The 18,272-nt window shown below is 46.4% G+C and overlaps 1 protein-coding gene across 2 annotated transcripts in view; it reads left to right on the top strand.

Annotated features, from left to right (window-relative positions):
- pcca (propionyl-CoA carboxylase subunit alpha) overlaps window positions 1-13,684 on the top strand; it is a 34,648-nt gene extending 20,964 nt beyond the window's left edge. The window contains exons 13-23 of one of the 2 annotated variants that reach the window (XM_040005079.1): window positions 1,038-1,181; window positions 2,556-2,630; window positions 2,713-2,781; window positions 4,321-4,396; window positions 4,479-4,692; window positions 5,117-5,219; window positions 10,583-10,681; window positions 11,099-11,152; window positions 11,791-11,931; window positions 12,820-12,897; window positions 13,377-13,684. In XM_040005079.1, the coding sequence (XP_039861013.1) occupies window positions 1,038-1,181; window positions 2,556-2,630; window positions 2,713-2,781; window positions 4,321-4,396; window positions 4,479-4,692; window positions 5,117-5,219; window positions 10,583-10,681; window positions 11,099-11,152; window positions 11,791-11,931; window positions 12,820-12,897; window positions 13,377-13,445 (1,122 nt within the window). In that variant the 3' untranslated portion in view covers window positions 13,446-13,684. Of the gene's footprint in view, window positions 1-1,037; window positions 1,182-2,555; window positions 2,631-2,712; window positions 2,782-4,320; window positions 4,397-4,478; window positions 4,693-5,116; window positions 5,220-10,582; window positions 10,682-10,811; window positions 11,153-11,790; window positions 11,932-12,819; window positions 12,898-13,376 lie in introns of those variants that run through there. The other variant, XR_005692120.1, reaches the window with a different exon arrangement.
- Window positions 13,685-18,272: the final 4,588 nt, after the last annotated feature.

The raw sequence follows: 18,272 nt of genomic DNA, 5'->3' as shown, positions 1-18,272 counted from the left end.
GACGCCAGCAAGGTGGAGGTGGAGTACTGGTTTGGGCTGGTATCATCAAAGATGAGCTTGTGGGGCCTTTTCGGGTTGAGGATGGAGTCAAGCTCAACTCCCAGTCCTACTGCCAGTTTCTGGAAGACACCTTCTTCAAGCAGTGGTGCAGGAAGAAGTCTGCATCCTTCAAGAAAAACATGATTTTCATGCAGGACAATGCTCCATCACACGTGTCCAAGTACTCCACAGCGTGGCTGGCAAGAAAGGGTATAAAAGAAGAAGAACTAATGACATGGCCTCCTTGTTCACCTGATCTGAACCCCATTGAGAACCTGTGGTCCATCATCAAATGTGAGATTTACAAGGAGGGAAAACAGTACACCTCTCTGAACAGTGTCTGGGAGGCTGTGGTTGCTGCTGCACGCAATGTTGATGGTGAACAGATCAAAACACTGACAGAATCCATGGATGGCAGGCTTTTGAGTGTCCTTGCAAAGAAAGGTGGCTATATTGGTCGCTGATTTGTTTTTGTTTTGTTTTTGAATGTCAGAAATGTATATTTGTGAATGTGGAGATGTTATATTGGTGTCACTGGTAAAAATAAATAATTGAAATGGGTATATATTTGTTTTTTGTTAAGTTGCGTAATAATTATGCACAGTAACTAGTCACCTGCACACACAGATATCCCCCTAAAATAGCTAAAACTAAAAACAAACTAAAAACTACTTCCAAAAACATTCAGCTTTGATATTAATGAGTTTTTTGGGTTCATTGAGAACATGGTTGTTGTTCAATAATAACATTATTCCTCAAAAATACAACTTGCCTAATAATTCTGCACTCCCTGTATGCTTTATCAAAAAGGAAAGTTTGAACCCTTCTCTGAAAACTAGAGAGGGTGTCTGTGGGCCCTCACAGGGAAAAATAAAGCCTGCTGTTCCCACACTCGAGCAAACTCACTGAGATAAGGCAGAGTTTGACCCCGACAGTCTTAGTGGCTGCTTTGAGCTGAATCCTGTCTGTACTTCATAAACTGCTTATTTTTACTCCAGGTGGAGCATCCAATTACAGAGTGTATCACTGGCTTGGATCTGGTGGAGCAGATGATCAGGGTTGCCAAGGGTTACCAACTGCAGCACACACAGGAAGATATCCCAATAAATGGCTGGGCCATTGAGTGCCGTGTCTATGCAGAGGTAGGTGTGTTTGTGTGTCTGTGTGTGTGCACCTGTAATGGTAACTGAGATCACATGAACCTTACTCGTTTACGTTACCACACAGCTTTGCAAACATAGTTGAAAATACAGCACATAAAATATGAAGATGATCCTTTATTTTGCTAAAGTTGGGACTAGGGATGGGTACCGGTGTCCGGTTCTGACATAAACGGTAGTAACCAGACCGAAAAACAGCGCACATTTCGGTGCTTTATTTCGGTGCTTTTTTTTCCTGAGCTGTGATACACTTCTAGCCAATCATTTTACGTTTCCGAGGATAGTAGGCGGGGCCAGGTACGTACGTTCTGTTAGAGCAGAGCTACAGATTAAAAATGTCCAAGGCGAAGCGGTCAAAAGTCTGGCTGTACTTCACAGCAAAATATGCAAACTCAGCAGCAACAAGTGCTTTAAGCTGATACTGTGATACTGTCAAAGGAGGTAACACCAAGAATCCGATTAAACAGCTGGCGACGCATAGCGTTTTTTTAAAAGCCGAGAAATGCGCCGTATTTGATAGCTTGCTGCGAGACCTCACACCGAGCACATCTACTGCGGGTGGGTTGCCAGTTATCGGACCCGGAGCAACATCCCCCAAAAACCCGAAGAATAGAGTCCTGGCCCCTAGCCCTGCCAGTGTAGCAGAAATGATGAGGATGATGATGCAGCAGCAGCCGTTCTTCTCTGCGTGAGTAGCTTAATGTTGTTCGTGTGTAATTTACGTTGAGTAGGCTAACCACGTTATTACATTAATGCATGTAAGGTGAACTAGCAAACATCATCATAGCTACATGCGGCTGTCTTCTTGTTTGATGGCAGATGCTCCCTTCACCCTGGCCAAAAAGGCTAAAATGACCAAAGAAAAAGTGGGAAACAGTTAAATATGAGAGGTTTTTGGACAAAGTTTGTGTTTTTTCCATTGTTTAAGCACTGCTTCCAGCCAAGAGTGATACCATATATGCCCCATAGCTGCAGAAAAGGCTAACATTGTTATCTTTTTACAAAAAAACAGCTGAACATGAGAGGTTTATGGACCAATTTTGTGTTCTCCATTCTTTAAGCACCGGTTCGAGCACCGTTTAAGCACCGGCACCGTTTCAAAAGTACCTATTTGGCACCGGTATCGGATAAAACCTAAACGATACCCATCCCTAGTTGGGACTGCAGAAAATATAAAAGCAGTGCAATAATTAAAAAATAATTTAAAGCCTTTGTTTAAAGACAGCATCTTTTTTTGTTTTATTTTATTTACATTCAGTCAAACTTGTCGTTGCTCATTGTCCGCCGACAAGAATCATTTCTGAGTGAAACACGAATAAAAGTAAAAACACCCAAAAATCCTGTTTCCTCTGGTAGGATCCTTATAAGTCTTTTGGTCTTCCTTCCATTGGACGCCTGTCTCAATACCAGGAGCCACTCAACCTTGACAAAGTGAGTCGATCAGTCAGTTTTCTTTTTAAACACGCGGTCTGCCGGACGCTGTCGTTTCCTGGCTCACTCTGCTTTCCTCCAGGTCCGTGTAGACAGCGGCATTCAGGAGGGAAGTGACATCAGCATCTACTATGATCCCATGATCTCTAAGGTCAGTGATATATTGGCTACAAAATGTAACCATTCAGTTCCAAAGTTTATTTGTATCAGATCTTTGAAGGAGGTCGCTGCTTCACAGATGACTGTTGGTAAGACGGCTGTCGCAAACTCCCTTTACTCGTGGGCCACATACAGCCATGGGCCAGACTAGTAAAAGTCCTCTTTCTGTCACCGTAAACAAGTTTCTGTGTTTTCTACATTTAATCCTGACCAAAAAAGGTAAATACAATGATAAAAATGAAAAGGTTGAGCGATGTCAGTCGTGCACGTTAACGGCACTCAGTCAGGCCTTCAGTAAGAGTCACGATATCATGATGCCAGAGGTCAGACAGCTTTCAGGATGGCAACAGAAGTCGGTCACTTACAGCAACCAAGGTTTGTAGAGGAGCATCTCTGAATGCACAACATGTTGACCCGTGAAGCAGATACAGCAGCAGACGACCACGCCACCTGCCGTGTCTGTCAGCTAAGAACAGGAAACTTAAGGCTACAGTGTGCACAGGCTCACCAAAACTGCACAAAGCTGAAAAGTGTTCCCTGGTGACCAAGCTTGTTTAAGGCTGGGGGGATATTTTATTGGCAGTCTTTGGGCCTCTTAGCACCACCCGAGCATCATTTAAACACCACGCCAACCTGAGTGTTGTTGCTGACGATGTCCATCCCTTCATGAACACAGTGAACCATCTTCTGATGGCGAGCTATCCTGCTGGAAGCAATCGTGTCACCAAGCTCGGATCATCTCCGTCTGGTGTCTTGAATATGAAGATGAGCTCACTGCACTCAGATGACCTCCACGCTCATCAGGTCTCAGCCCAGCAGATGTGGTGAAATGGGAGACTCACATGATGCTGTTGTGTCAGTGTGGACCAAAATCGGAGGATTGTTTCCAGCACCTCGTTGAATCTAGTGTACAGCTGAGGACACAGTGGGTAAGATGGGGTGTTTGTGGAGCAGGTCGTCTACTAATCAGAAGCTCGGTGCTTCAATCCCTGCTCCAGCCTGCTTGCCAAAGTGTCCTCGGTCAAGGTACCGAACCCCGAGTTGCTCTTGACACGTTCATCAGAGTCTGTAAGTGTGAACGTTTGATAGAAAGTGGTGTAGTTGCTTGTGTAAAGATTCTTATTTAGCGCTTTTCTGCTCTCAGTACTCAGCCCTTGAACAGGAATTGTGCTCATCACTTAACTCATTCACTGCCAGCCATTGGCAGTGAATGAGTTAAACCCATTGACTCATTCACTGCAATTGACGGCTATAGACGTCAATGGCAGTGAATGAGTTAATATACGACAGGACGATACCAACATGCACCGCGTATCCAGGAATTAAACACCTTACATTAAATCAGTGCATGTGTTTAAAAGGAAATGGGTGATAGAAATTTCACCTGTGTGCTCTGTGAGAGTGCAGGTGCTCATTCTCAGTTATGGGATGTTCTGTTTCTCTAGCCATGTTAGTGATGATTCACAGCAGCTCCTGATGACTTGACTGGTTCAATAATAACATATTAATATTCTCTGATATCAATTTGTAGCTGATTACCTACGGAGCTACACGAGCTGAAGCTCTTGGTAGGATGGAGGACGCTCTGGATAACTATGTGATCAGAGGTGGAGTACATGTTCGTAGTCTGTCACTAAAACAACATTTGTTGGGTTTTATTTCTCTAAAGTTGGATCGTTTTCTTTCCAGGTGTGACCCACAACATTCCTCTCCTGCGAGAAATCATCACTCATCCTCGCTTTGTCTCTGGTCACATCAGCACCAACTTCCTCCCAGAGGTTTACCCTGATGGCTTTAAGGGCCATCAGCTAGAGGCAGATGCAAAAAGGGAGCTGTTGGCATCAGCAGCAGTGCTCTACATCGCTGCTGAGCTTCGTTCAGCAAAGGTCCTCAGCACCCAGAGGTGAATGCTGCAGTACTTGTTGTTTGGTGCTACGTGATGGGATTCTGGGGAGAAAGTAATAGGGCTGGAGTTGTATCCTAAATCAAAGTGCAGTCGATCACGGTTCAGCCTGAGTGGACTGGCATTTATATAGCTGTTACTGAGCACTCACAGTACTTTTAAACTACAATCCACATCATCTCTTTCATACACACCAGCAGATTTTCATACACTGCATGATATTTTGTTGTCTTAAACATTAAAGTTAAAGTTCTTATAATAAAGGGCATTATTATTAAAATTAACTTGTCAGTTTCGTTTTAGCACGTCTGACATCTATAGATCCAAACCATTATTCTGTGTCCCATCTGTCAGTTATGGGGTCACTGCGTTAGCTGACCTCAGGAGCAGCGATGAGGCCTCGGTTAAAGCTTGTTCATTTCAGGGTGGCCTCCACTCCTGTGGAATGCAGCCACTGGGAGCTGTGTGTGGAGCTGGGTGAGGAACGCCAGGATGTGCAAATCAGCAAATCAGGAACTGTTTATACTGTGAGTATTAAAGCACATCTATTCTCGTTCATTCTTGCTGTACTAGAAAGCTGAGAAAAGGACAAACCTAAGTATGTCTGTGAAGGTTCTCAGTCATCCAGGTCATCGTAGTCAAAGGAGCTTGCAAGGAAAGCGTCTGGACTTCTTTTCACTTTAGAGGAGTGAAAGAAGCCATCTACGTCCACTGTGAGCGACCATCTTTGAACAGAGGCGGTGGTTTACGACACCAACTGTCTGCCATTTATAATCCAGTTTTGAGTTCCCTCCCCAGACGCCTTAACGCCCACTCACATCCTGGGCCATCTGACCTCAGGAAATCAAATGATAAGGTGGGGCCAGGTTTCACAATGAGCTCACCCGAAACTCTGGCTGATTGGGACCCACACCCAGTTTCACACCTTGGCTCAGGCGATTAGAGGATCATCAGGGGGTCCTTTGTCCTTCTGTGGGGGGAAACTCCCACTAGGTTTAAATCTGGAACTCTCCACCATTTGACCTTAGAACTGAAGAAGCTTCTCGGATGAGAGGTGAAACATCTTCAAGTAACTTAAAGAAGTCCAGACGCTTTCCTTGCAAGCTCCTTTGACGACAAACGTAAGTAGTGAATATGGCCATCACAGCAGATGGCCCCGCCCCTCCCTGAGCCTGGTTCTGCTGAAGGTTTCTTCCTGTTAAAAGGGAGTTTTTCCTTCTCACTGTCGCCAAAGTGCTGCTCATAGGGGGTCATATGATTGTTGGGTTTTTCTTTGTATGTATTATTGTAGGATCTACCTTACAAAGCAGCTTGAGGTGACTGTTGTTGTGATTTGGTGCTGTATAAATAAAACTGAAGTGAATTGTGAGCAAACACAGAAGTGTTAAACAGACGGGCAGGTCTGGCCTGTTCCAGTTCCTGATTTAGCCTTCTGTAAAAAGGTGATACCTGTCTTGATGATATAACGTTATAAGCTTTCACTGTTTTCTGTTCCTTTATAATTTTACTAACTTGTTGACTCTTGTTTGTGAAGAATAATAATGTGTGGTGTGGCCTTTTTACTTACAAATATGTACAAAGAACACTGAAGACATTCACTTTCAGTTTGAGTTCAGAACAGTTGGCAGGAGGCTCCATCTGTACTGTAAGTGCAGTGATAGAGAAAACCCAAAATCGCACAGTCCACTATCAACAGCACTTGGTGAGGAAAAGCTCAGACAGGAGCTGCCATCTGCTGTGACTGGTTGGCTGAGAGGGGAACTGATGGGTACAATTTATCACACGCAGCAGCGGTGTGTATATACCTGGGGAGGGAAGTCCTCCAGTCTGAGCCCACAGCAGCATTACTGAGAGCTGGATCACATGACCCTGATCCATGGTGACTCCTAACGAGGCTTTATGAAAAAGGAACGTCCATCTATCCATCCATCTTCATCCGCTTTATCCGAGGCCGGGTCGCGGGGGCAGCAGCCTAAGCAAAGAGGCCCAGACCTCCCTCTCCCCAGCCACCTCCTCCAGCTTATCCGGGGGAACACCAAGGCGTTCCCAGGCCAGCCGAGAGATATAATCTCTCCAGCAGTGTCCTGGGTCTGCCCCGGGGCCTCCTCCCGGTGGGACATGCCTGGAACACCTCACCCAGGAGGCGCCCAGGGGGCATCCTTGTCAGATGCCCGAACCACCTCAGCTGGCTCCTTTCGATGTGGAGCAGCAGCGGCTCTACTCTGAGCCCCTCCCGGATGGCCGAACTTCTCACCCTATCACCCTATCTCTAAGGGAAAGGCCAGCCACCCTTCGGAGGAAGCTCATTTCTGCCGCTTGTATCCGCGATCTCGTTCTTTCGGTCACTACCCACAGCTCGTGGCCATAGGTGAGGGTAGGGACATAGATCGACCGGTAAATTGAGAGCTTCGCTTTTACACTCAGCTCCCTCTTCACCACGACGGACCGGTGCAGTGTCTGCATTACTGCAGCTGCAGCCCCAATCCGTCTGTCGATCTCCGGCTCCCTTCTCCCATCACTCGTGAACAAGACCCCGAGATACTTGAACTCCTCCACTTGGGGCAGGAACTCATCCCCGACCCGGAGTGGGCACTCCACCGTTTTCCGGCTGAGAACCACGGCCTCAGATTTGGAGGTGCTGATCCTCATTCACGCTGCTTCACGCTCGGCTGCGAACCGTTCCAGTGCGAGCTGGAGGCCATCACCCGATGAAGCCAACAGAACCACATCATCCGCAAAAATCAGAGATGAGATTCTGAGGCCACCAAAGCGAAAGCCCTCCGCCACTTGGCTGCGCCTAGAAATCCTGTCCATAAAAATTATGAACAGAACCGGAGACAAAGGGCAGCCCTGGCGGAGCCCATCACCCACCGGGAACGAGTCCGACTTATTGCCGGCAATGCGAACCAAGCTCTCGCAACGGTTGTATAGGGATCGAATGGCCCGTAGCAATGGGCCAGACACCCCATACTCCCGTAGCACCTCCCACAGGACACCCTGAGGGACACGGTCGAATGCCTTCTCCAAGTCCACAAAACACATGTAGACTGGTTGGGCAAACTCCCATGCACCCTCAAGTATCCTCGAGAGGATAAAGAGCTGGTCCAGTGTTCCGCGACCAGGACGAAAACCGCATTGTTCCTCCTGTATCCGAGGTTCGACTAGCGGACGAACTCTCCTTTCCAGCACCCTGGCATAGACTTTCCCAGGGAGGCTGAGGAGTGTGATCCCCCTGTAGTTGGAACACACCCTCCGGTCCCCCTTCTTAAAGATGGGGATCACCACCCCGGTCTGCCAGTCCACGGGTACTGCCCCTGATCTCCACGCAACATTGCAGAGGCGTGTCAACCAGGACAGCCCTACAACGTCCAGAGCCTTCAGGAACTCGGGGCGGACCTCATCAACACCAGGGGCTCTGCCACCAAGGAGTTGTTTAACTGCCTCAGTGACCTCGCCCCCGGAAATTGGTGGGTCATTCCCCTCATCCCCAGACTCTGCTTCCTCCTCGGAAGACGTGTCAGTGGGATTCAAACAATCAATCAATCAATCAATCAAAGCTTTATTTGTCACAAGCAGGTTGCCCTGCAGTGAAAATGGGACCCCCCCCCCCGACCTTGCCCACATAACACAGACATCACATGGGGTTACAAGTCGGAGATTGGTAGCGTTACAGAAAAGAACACTGAAATGTACACAACAACGGGAGGGTACAAGAGGAAAAAAAGAGACCTCCACTCATGCTGTGCTTCCATGGTAGGACAGCACGAGAACAGGAAACAAAAAAACTCCTCTGCACAAAAAAAAGCACATGAATGGCCACAGCACAACATTGTGAAAGACATGACAAGCAACAGGGTTGGGTAGGGGATATCATAACACAATAAATACAGTGTGTACATCTGATCTGGGACTGCTGCAATCTTTCGACTGCGCTGCCAGCTGACCCGATGTCCACATCATGGGGGAGGTAAGCATCGAAGGCGTTGGAAGGGGAGGGGGGATGAGTGAGTGCTTATCAGTGTAAGTGTATGTGTGTGCGTGTCCATAGTTCAGCTGAGACAGTGTCCTTCGCCCTATCAGGCTAAGTAAACAGTCCTCCAGCCAATCCAGGTGGCCTTGCATGGGATGGGAAGAATAGTCATCACACAGTCGTTATCAGGGAGTGAGTGTTCGGCTCCAGCCTTCGGCCTGCAGCTGGCGCCGTGGTGGTGTCCGCATTACGATGTTGATTTTGTTGATTTTTCATGCAAGCAGCCCAGGAGAATTTCAAGCTGCTCTTTAACACTCTGACGCTGGTCTCGCAATCTCCCGTTGGAGAGCCGCGAGCCTCCCCATGATGGTATCAAACTTCTGTTCCGTGGTGTTGTCATTCTTTTGATTCTGAGACCCCACAACTGCAGTGATCCGTTCCGCGATGTGTTCCAACTTTCAGCCCGCCGCCTCTCACCAGGGGCAACTCCAGACTGAGACAGAGTCCAGCCCCTCTCCAGGAGACTGGTTCCAGAGCCCAAGCCATGCGTAGAGGTGAGCCTGACTATATCTAGCCGGTACCTCTCAACCTCACGCACTAACTCAGGCTCCTTCCCCACCAGAGAGGTGACATTCCATGTCCCTATTGCCAGTCTTGGCAGCCGGGGGTCAGTCCGCCAGGGCCTCCGCTCCTGGCCGCCACCTGGCACACAATGCACCCGACCCCTATGGCGCCTCCTGCGGGTGGTGGGCCTGCGGGAGGATGGGCTCATGTCTCCTCTTCGGGCTGTGCCCGGCCGGGCCCCATGGACTAAGGCCCGGCCACCAGATGCTCGCCCTCGGGCACCCTCCGGCTGTCTCCAGGGCGGGGCCCCGTAACCCTATCCTGGGCAGGGTAAACTGTTCCCTCGATGTTCTCTTCATAAGGGTCTTCTGAATCGCTCTTTGTCTGGTCCCTCACCCAGGACCAATTTGCCATGGGAGACCCTACCAGGGGGCAAAAGCCCCCAGACAACATAGCCCCTGGGATCCCTGGGACACACAAACCCCTCCACCACGATAAGGTAGCGATTCAAGGAGGAAAAAGGAAAGTTTTAAGCTTAATATCAAGACTAGAGATGGTGTCAGTCTCATCAGTCCACACTGGGAATTGGTTCCACGGTGGGTCTGATTAAATGTTATCGCTAGTTAAAGTCCTCGGCTTAGCAGACCTCTAACTCAGCTTGGCTACAGAGCTGGGGTTGTCCTCTTAGTGATGAGGTGAGATGTCCCAGTTTAGGGTTGGGTTTGTTTGTTCATCTAGATTTAAAAAACAAACTATTTTTCCTGGCTTTCCACTCCACCTTACAAAATATCTGCTTTTAATGCACATTTAAAAATTATACCAAGGAGTCAAACTTCTGCTCTTTTTCAGAGTATCCAGTATGCAGTGAGGAAGTAATACTGGTAACATGATAACTGACCTCTGTGGGAGCAAAGTTTATCTACACTGTGTCAGGAGACAGAAACAGAGCATAGAAAGAAGTGCTTTTGCAAATGGGAGTAAATGGGTGAAAGAGGCAAGTTACAAAGAGTAGAAACGAGCTAAATAAGAAGCAGTACGTTCACACAGCAGGTCGAAAATAATCACTACTTTAAATTCAGTTACTTGACCTTTTACATAGAAACGGAGCCATGGGGTGGCAAGCAGGGCAAAGGGTGTATCTAATAAAATGGCAGGTGAGTGTATTTGACTGCAGATTAAGTTTAATATGAATTTAAAGATTAGTTAATAGGAATTCAAGCCAGAATTTGTCTTGATTGGAAAGCTATTGGTGATCATCAGAAGTCCCGATTCATTCAGATAATAAAACAATAGTGTGAGCATTGTGTGATGTGAAAGAGTGGCTCTCCAGTTAGACTGTGTTAACTGTGTCTGCAGGTGGAGATAGATGGAGCGAAGGTGGAAGTTTGGGGAGCGTTGAATCTGGCCTCCCCATTGCTGCCACTCACAGTCAACGGCACACACAGAATGCTACAGGTAACACACAGCTAAGTGTTGGTAAAGAGACCTCAAACGGATTGGAGCCATGGTGATATGGTGGAAAAGTGGTAAAACCAAAAAAGTGGCTTGATAGTTCGCTCTATTTTCTTCATAAATTCTACTGAAGGCATGCAGCTTCCTTCTACCTGAAGATGTTCCCGTGGATGATGGTGGAGAAAGAGCACTGTCTGTCCATGTGGTGCAGCTTTTATCAGTGCACTCAGTTACTTCATGCCTCATTCCTGCCTGACCCTCTGAAGACGCAGCAAGTTTTTTAAATAGTTTTTAAACTGGGGGACACCGGCGTCTTGGCAGAACAAATTTAGAACAGAAATGTGCTAAACTCACCAGTAACAATAAAATAATGAAAGATGTCAGCTGTAATACAGATAACGTATTCTCTCTTTTTTATAGTGCCTTTCCAGAGATGCTGCAGGAGTGATTGTCCTACAGTACCTGGGCACCTTGGTAAGACTGAATAATTCAAAATGTAGGCTAGTGTCTGGAAGCTAACTGATAACCACAGGGTGTAAAGTTTGATCAGGTGAAAGGGGGAGATGCTGGAGAAACCTGGTGTATGCAAAAGTATAGTGAGGGTGTGCTGGGAACATCTGGCAACGGCTCCAGTCTCAGACTCTTCTGTTCCCACCGATTAAAGAGTTTTGATTGCATTCAGAGTGACCGTGGTCCACACCTCCATTGCTGAAGCTGCCACAAGGTTGTCGATACCTGTCATGGTGCTAATCCAAGAATCAGAAACTGAAGGGAACTTGGATGAGTGTTACTGAGCTTGGTTAGCTTGTAGGGCTCCAGAGGCAGCTGTCAGGAGGAAGAGCAGGGCATCTACTAATCTGAAGCTTTCATGGCTGCTCCAGTTTGTATGCCAGATATCCTTGAGCAAGACACAAACCCCAAGTTGCTCTCCGATGCATCCATCAGAGTATGAATGTGTGTGAATGTAAGATATATATATGTGTGTGTGTGTGTGTGTGTATATATGTATTTTTGTGTGTTAGATCAGAAGAACTTTCCATGTTATTGATATATTGCAGTGCCAAACATCCCACTGTTCCCCATACGTTTCTTTTTCTTGTAAATATATATAGTTTAAGGTTCGAGTTCTGTCCAAGCTGGCTGCAGAGTTGAACTCCTACATGCCAGAAAAAGCTTCAGAGGACACGAGCAGCATCCTGCGTTCACCGATGCCGGGAACAGTTGTGGCTGTATCTGTCAAACCTGGAGATACGGTAACACATTCCAATATGTACACATCGTTTAAATGCTGTTTAACGAGTTCATAGTTCATAATGGGGAAAAAGCCTGTTGTAGTTGACATGTTGCTGGTAAGACTGTGCAGATGTGCAGAAATGATTAAGATTCAACATTATTTTAATTCTTAATCATAGAATCAAAGATTAAGTTGGTGAGTTTTTGAATGCATGCTACAGCCTGTGAGTGTATTTTGACATTTCATGTTCTTATATATTCATAGATTAGTCACTGAATGTTGTTGGGCGTTATTTTAAATGTACCACAGAAAACCTTTTTTTTTCTCCCTCTGCAATCACACCAAACTCAGTTTTACTCCAAAACTAGACTGTTTTATCTGTTTAATCCATGTTTTTATCTTCAGTTCACTCACATTACTCTGTCAGGTTCTCATAATTGTCCATGTTAACATTATTCATATTCCTCAGAAACTGGCGATGCTGCCCATCTTTCACTACCAGCGTAATGCTTAAATGAGGTCAAGCACCCTGTGTATGAATGGGTGAATGAGGCATGTTGTATAAAGAGCTTTGACTGCTCAGGTAAAGTAGAAAAACACTATAAGACCAGGTGAGCCAGGAGATTGGGCCTATCAGTGAAAAGAAAGGAAAACCATTATTTTTGCAGTTAACAAAATGCCATCAGTTTGTCACAAGAAACATTTGGAGTCTACGTGCTGCCAGTCTCTGTTCAACAGGGCTGTCGCTCCTCGTAGATGGCAGCCTGAGCTTCAAATAAATCTCTTGAATATGTGCACGTTGACAAATGGTGCACGGAAGGCAGCAGGAGTAGCTTTTAGTCATCCCTTCTTAAACATTTACATTTACAGTTAAGCCATTGCTTTTACACACTCTGTTTTTTTTTAGGTTGCAGAAGGTCAGGAGATTTGTGTAATTGAAGCCATGAAGATGCAGAACAGTTTGACTGCTGTCAAGCAAGCAAAGGTAACAGGAAATGTGACAGTTACTCCCATCACTAGATTTCAGTAGTATTATCTAGGTCGGGGGGTCAAACTCCGGTCCTCAAACGCTGGTTTCTTCAAACTTCTCCATGGTTCCTGCTGCAACACACCTAAATAAAATTAATATGTGATTAGCAAGACTCTACAGTGACCTGACTGCATGCTGAGGAGGCAACCCCTAACCCTACTCAAGTAAATTTAAATATATATATATAAGTAAATGTTTTTAGAAAAATGTACTTCTAAAAGTTTGTTTATTGCACTCATGAGCTGCTGTAACATGAATCACATGGCTGAACTGCCACCTCAGCATTCAGTCAAGTTCTAGTCCAGACAGACATCGGCCCTGAAAGACTGGAGTTTGACACCCGCAATCCAGAGCATAGAGTTTAAGTGGTGCGTTTCTAAAACTGTAAATGCACTATTTAAAGTTTGTGTTTAACTGCACGTGTGTCCTTACAGGTTAAGAGTGTCCACTGTAAGCCGGGCGAGACTGTGGGGGAAGGAGACCTGCTTGTGGAGCTGGAATAAAACATGATCTGTTCCCTTTGACATGTGACTTGTGTGAACTGGGACAGATGGAGTTGAACTGTGTCACAATGTTGGTGTGGGTGCTCACACAGTTGTCTTGTGTCTTTGATTCAGCTGACTGTTCCAATTACTCTGTTGTACTTAGGTTTTACTGCTTAATAGATATTGTTGTTGGTAGGCCAAACATTGAAATTTGGATGAACTGACTGAGAAAAATAAACAAACTTTTCCAAATAAAATAACTTTCAGTTTTTGTTTTTCTTCACACACAACAGTTGCCTCAAGGCACTTTATATTGTAAGGTAAAGACCCAACAATAATACAGAGAAAACCCAACAATCACATTTTCCACTTTGAGCAAGCACTTTGGCGACGGTGGAAAGGAGAAACTCCCTTTTAACAGGAAGAAACCTTTGGCAGAGCCAGGCTCAGGGTGGGGCGGGGCCATCTGCCATGATTGGTTGGGTGTGAGCAGGACAACGACACGCTGTGGAAGAGAGGCAAAGATTAATAATTAACATAGAGTGGTTTATACAGTACACAGTAAGTGAAATAGAAACACAAACTGGGATTTGATTCAATAGAAGAGGAACCTGGAACCTAAGCTAAGGGTTGTTTCCCATTCTAATTAAATATCCCAGGACCCACAGATAAGCCTGCATCTGTATGCAATGATACAGTACGATGAGCTCTTTAAGATAAAAGTGACAGTAGTCCAGCCTGGAAAGCATGCTAGCAAGCTAGGAAGCATGTATAATGTAAACAGAATTGGTCCTAGCACTGAACCCTGTGGAACTCCATAATTAACCTCAGTGTGTGAAGAGGACTCTCCATTTACATGCACAAACTGGAGTCTATTAGATAGATATGATACAAACCACTGCAGCACAGTACCTGTAATACCTACAGCATGTTCTAATCGCTCTAATAGGATATTATGGTCAACAGTATCAAACGCTGCACTGAGGTCTAGCAGGACAAGCACAGATGAGTCCACTGTCAGAGGCCATAAGAAGATCATTTGTAACCTTCACTAAAGCTGTTTCTGTGCTGTGATGAGCTCTGAAACCTGACTGAAACTCTTCAAATTCCTGCATTCCTTGTAGGGGGTGACAGATTACTTCTATGAAACAGTCGTGTAAGATCACTTGGTGATGGTGGAAGAGAAACATACATATCAAACAACTTGTATTGCATCGAGAATGTTGTGATCAGTTAAACCTTTAAACCAGTATGTTGTAGATCTAAACATTTCTGAGTGCAATAATTGTAGTTGATGACCTTTGGTTTGTGTCCAAAGATATAACAATACCCTGCCTTTTCAAAAACAAGGTTAATAGCTCTTTGTGAATCACTTTTAGATACTCATCTAAATTGTGTTTTTCTACTATGTGTTTTTTTAAGGAGACACTGCAGAGTATGCTGAGTCATGCTAGGGTTCCAGCTAATAACTGTTAATCATCTTAGTGTAGAAAATGTTGTTTATGCCCGTCAAACTGCATTATCTTTGTTTGTTTTTAATGTAACGAAATAAAAGGTAACATCAGAAGTCTGTTGCTCTGGTAACTGGAACAGAAACCTTGTTTCTCTCATTTCAAGGTTAACAACCTCTGAATTTTCATCACTCATGGTCTCAGGGAGGTCTAAAGTTGTTTGTTGTGTCTGAACATGTTCAGGTAAGTAAATACAACAAAAAGCTCTGAAACCTGTGGCAAAAGTGAGGAACCTTAAAGGCAGGTGGCCTCTAAAGGCCTCTATGCAAACCAAGATGTGAAGGATGTCGTTTTCAGTGGGAGAAACGTTTCATCGCTCATCCAGGAGACTTCTTCAGTCTCAGCTGACTGCAGGTTTCCAACCTTATAAACAGCACATTTGCACAATGACTGCAGCTCCACTCACTAACAGTGGACTACCATTCACAGCTTTCTGAGTACATAGTACATAGTGAGTACCAGTGTTGGTCAAGTTACTTGAAAAAAGTAATCAGTAACTAATTACTGATTACTTCCCCAAAAAAGTAATCCCGTTACTTTACTGATTAGTTATTTTCAAAAGTAATTAATTACTTAGTTACTTAGTTACTTTTTAAAAACTTGAGGTTACTCTATTCCGTAACCCCTGTTCTCTGATAACATGAGTGAGGTGTCTCACTATGGGGAACGCTCTCTCAGCGTTGTCCTCAGAAGCCTCTATATCATTATTCCAGCCAGTATTGGCTGGCAGTCGTGACGCTTGCGTCAGGGAGGGGCCACCCTCCTCCCTATAAAAGGGTGTGACGCAGCGTCACCCGTCATTCAAGATAAGCCCACCTCTTCCTCGCTTCCTGCAAGGAGGGTGATCTGGTGAGACACCTCACTCATGTTATCAGAGAACAGGGGTTACGGAATAGAGTAACCTCAAGTTCTCTTTCAAACATTCGTTTCGGTGTCTCACTATGGGGATATGCAGACTCCCGTATTGCCAGATAAGCCCATCTGAACGACTGACTGCCAATTTAGGAGGTCTCGTGGGGACCCACACTTAACACAGTGTGGGCTAGAGACGGTGCACTGACATCCAACCTGTAAAACCTTGCAAAGGTCAAAGGTGAAGCCCAGCTCGCAGCTGCACATATCTCTTCTATAGAGACACCCCTAAAAAGGGCCCAAGAGGTTGCCATCCCTCTGGCAGAATGAGCACGAAGTCCCTCCGGGGGGGGCAGACCCGTGCTGGAATAAGCCAATTGGATCGCCTCAACAATCCAGTGGGAAATGCATTGTTTGCTAACGGGCTTGCCAAGATGTGGTTTAGCCCAGGAAACAAACAGCTGATCCGACCTCCTGAAAGCCTTCGTTCTCTCTATATAGGTACATAAAGCCCTAACTGGACAGAGAGCATGTAGGCGCTCCTGTTCAGGGGAGGAGAAAGGAGGAGGGCAAAAAGCTTCCAGCTCCAATGGGGTGCATTGAAGATAAGGATTTTTGGGCACAAAGGCCGGATTTGGCCTGAGTGTGACTCTAGAGTTATCCCGCGTGAATCGGGTGCACTCTTTGTGTATTGACAGCGCATGAATATCACTGACACGCTTCGCAGATGCGAGAGCCAGGAGCAATGCAGTCTTCAAAGACAGGATTTTCATTTCCACCTGGTTTAGTGGTTCAAATGGTGGCCGTGAAACTGCCCCCAGCACCAGGGATAAATCCCACGTGGGAACGAGAGGTTTAGACACTGGGTGGAGCCGTCGTGCCCCTTTCATGAAACGGCAGACTAGCGGGTGATGGCTCACCGGGCCATCCACGAAGCCCACATGGCAGGCTGAAATGGCTGCTAGATATACTTTAACTGTGGAAAAGGCCTTTCCTTTATCTAACAGTTCTTGGAGAAAGGAGAGAATTGTTGTCACAGAGCACTGAAAGGAGAGAGTGTGAGACTTTCCACACCATTCCTCAAATACCCTCCACTTGTTCTCATACAATGATCTTGTGGAGGGGGCTCTAGCACTCTGAATAGTGGCTATAACACCCTGGGGGAGTCCTGCCGTACTCAGATTCAACCTCTCACGGGCCAAGCCCACAGGGCGAGGCGCTCGGGGTGAGGGTGAAAAATCTCCCCCCTGGCTTGGGAGACTAGGTCTCGTCGGAGAGGGAGAGGCCAAGGTTCGCTCCACAAGAGAGGCATAATCTCTGCTAACCAATGGGACCTCGTCCACCTTGGGGCGATTAATATCATTGTTAGCCCTCTCTCTCTCACTCTGGTTAGAGTGGGAGAAATTAAGACCTGTGGAGGGAACGCATAAAGCAGAGCATGTGGCCAATTGTGAGCTAATGTGTCTACCCCTAGCGGAGCCTCCTGGTCCCTCGGGGAGAAATACAGTGGACACTGAGCATTCTCCCTCGAGGCAAACAGATCAACCTGTGGCTGGCCAAAGCGGGTCCAGATTTGGGTCACCACATGTGGGTGCAGGGTCCAGTCCCCGTACTGCGGGTTTCCCCTGGACATTAAGTCTGCTCCCAAGTTCAGAGCTCCTGGAATGTGAGTAGCTCTCAGTGACAACAGATTGATGCTGCTCCACATGATCAGTCTGCGAGCCAGCATGTGCAAAGGACGGGAACGTAACCCGCCCTGTCTGTTGATGTACGCCACAACAGTGGTGTTGTCTGTTCTGATCAGAACATGGTGGTTTCTCAACAGGGGAAGGAAGTGTCTCAGTGCTAGAAAAGCTGCTAGCAATTCTAGCCAATTTATATGAGCACCCCTCTGTTGTGAGTCCCAGCTGCCGCTCACTGCTCTGCCCTTGTGAGTGGCACCCCAACCCGTGAGACTCGCGTCCGTGGTCACCACCTTTCTGGCTGTGACAGCTCCCAGTGACACCCCCTGAGTGAGAAATGTGGGATTTCTCCAACAGTGGAGTGCTGCAGCGCAGTCTGCTGTCACTCTGATATAGCGGTGGGTATGGCGCTTTCGACTCAGTCTCAGTGATGCAACCCATTGCTGAAATTCCCTCATATCCAGTCTGCCTAGTGGAATGACTGCCAGTGAAGACGCCATTAATCCCAGCATCTGCAGGCATTTTCTGAATGGGAGATATCTTCCCAACTGAAAAATGCCGGCATGTGATAGCATTTTTTTTACTCTGTCCACAGAGAGACACGCTCTGTACGAGGCGGAGTTTAGAGCTATTCCTATGAAAGAGATGGCCTGAGCTGGCTGCAGGACACTCTTTTGGTAGTTTATGGTGAAACCCAGAGCCATCAGATGATCCACTGTCAACCTGGTGTGCTCTCTTCCCATTATTTCTGACTCTGATAGCAGCAGCCAATCGTCTATGTATGTTGCTATGCGGATGCC

The sequence above is a fragment of the Simochromis diagramma genome, unplaced genomic scaffold, assembly GCF_900408965.1.
Source record: "Simochromis diagramma unplaced genomic scaffold, fSimDia1.1 OVJJ01000309.1, whole genome shotgun sequence".
In the NCBI taxonomy this organism is placed as follows: domain Eukaryota; kingdom Metazoa; phylum Chordata; class Actinopteri; order Cichliformes; family Cichlidae; genus Simochromis; species Simochromis diagramma.
Note: the sequence above shows the minus strand (reverse complement) of the source record. Positions and strands in the feature narration are given on the sequence as shown.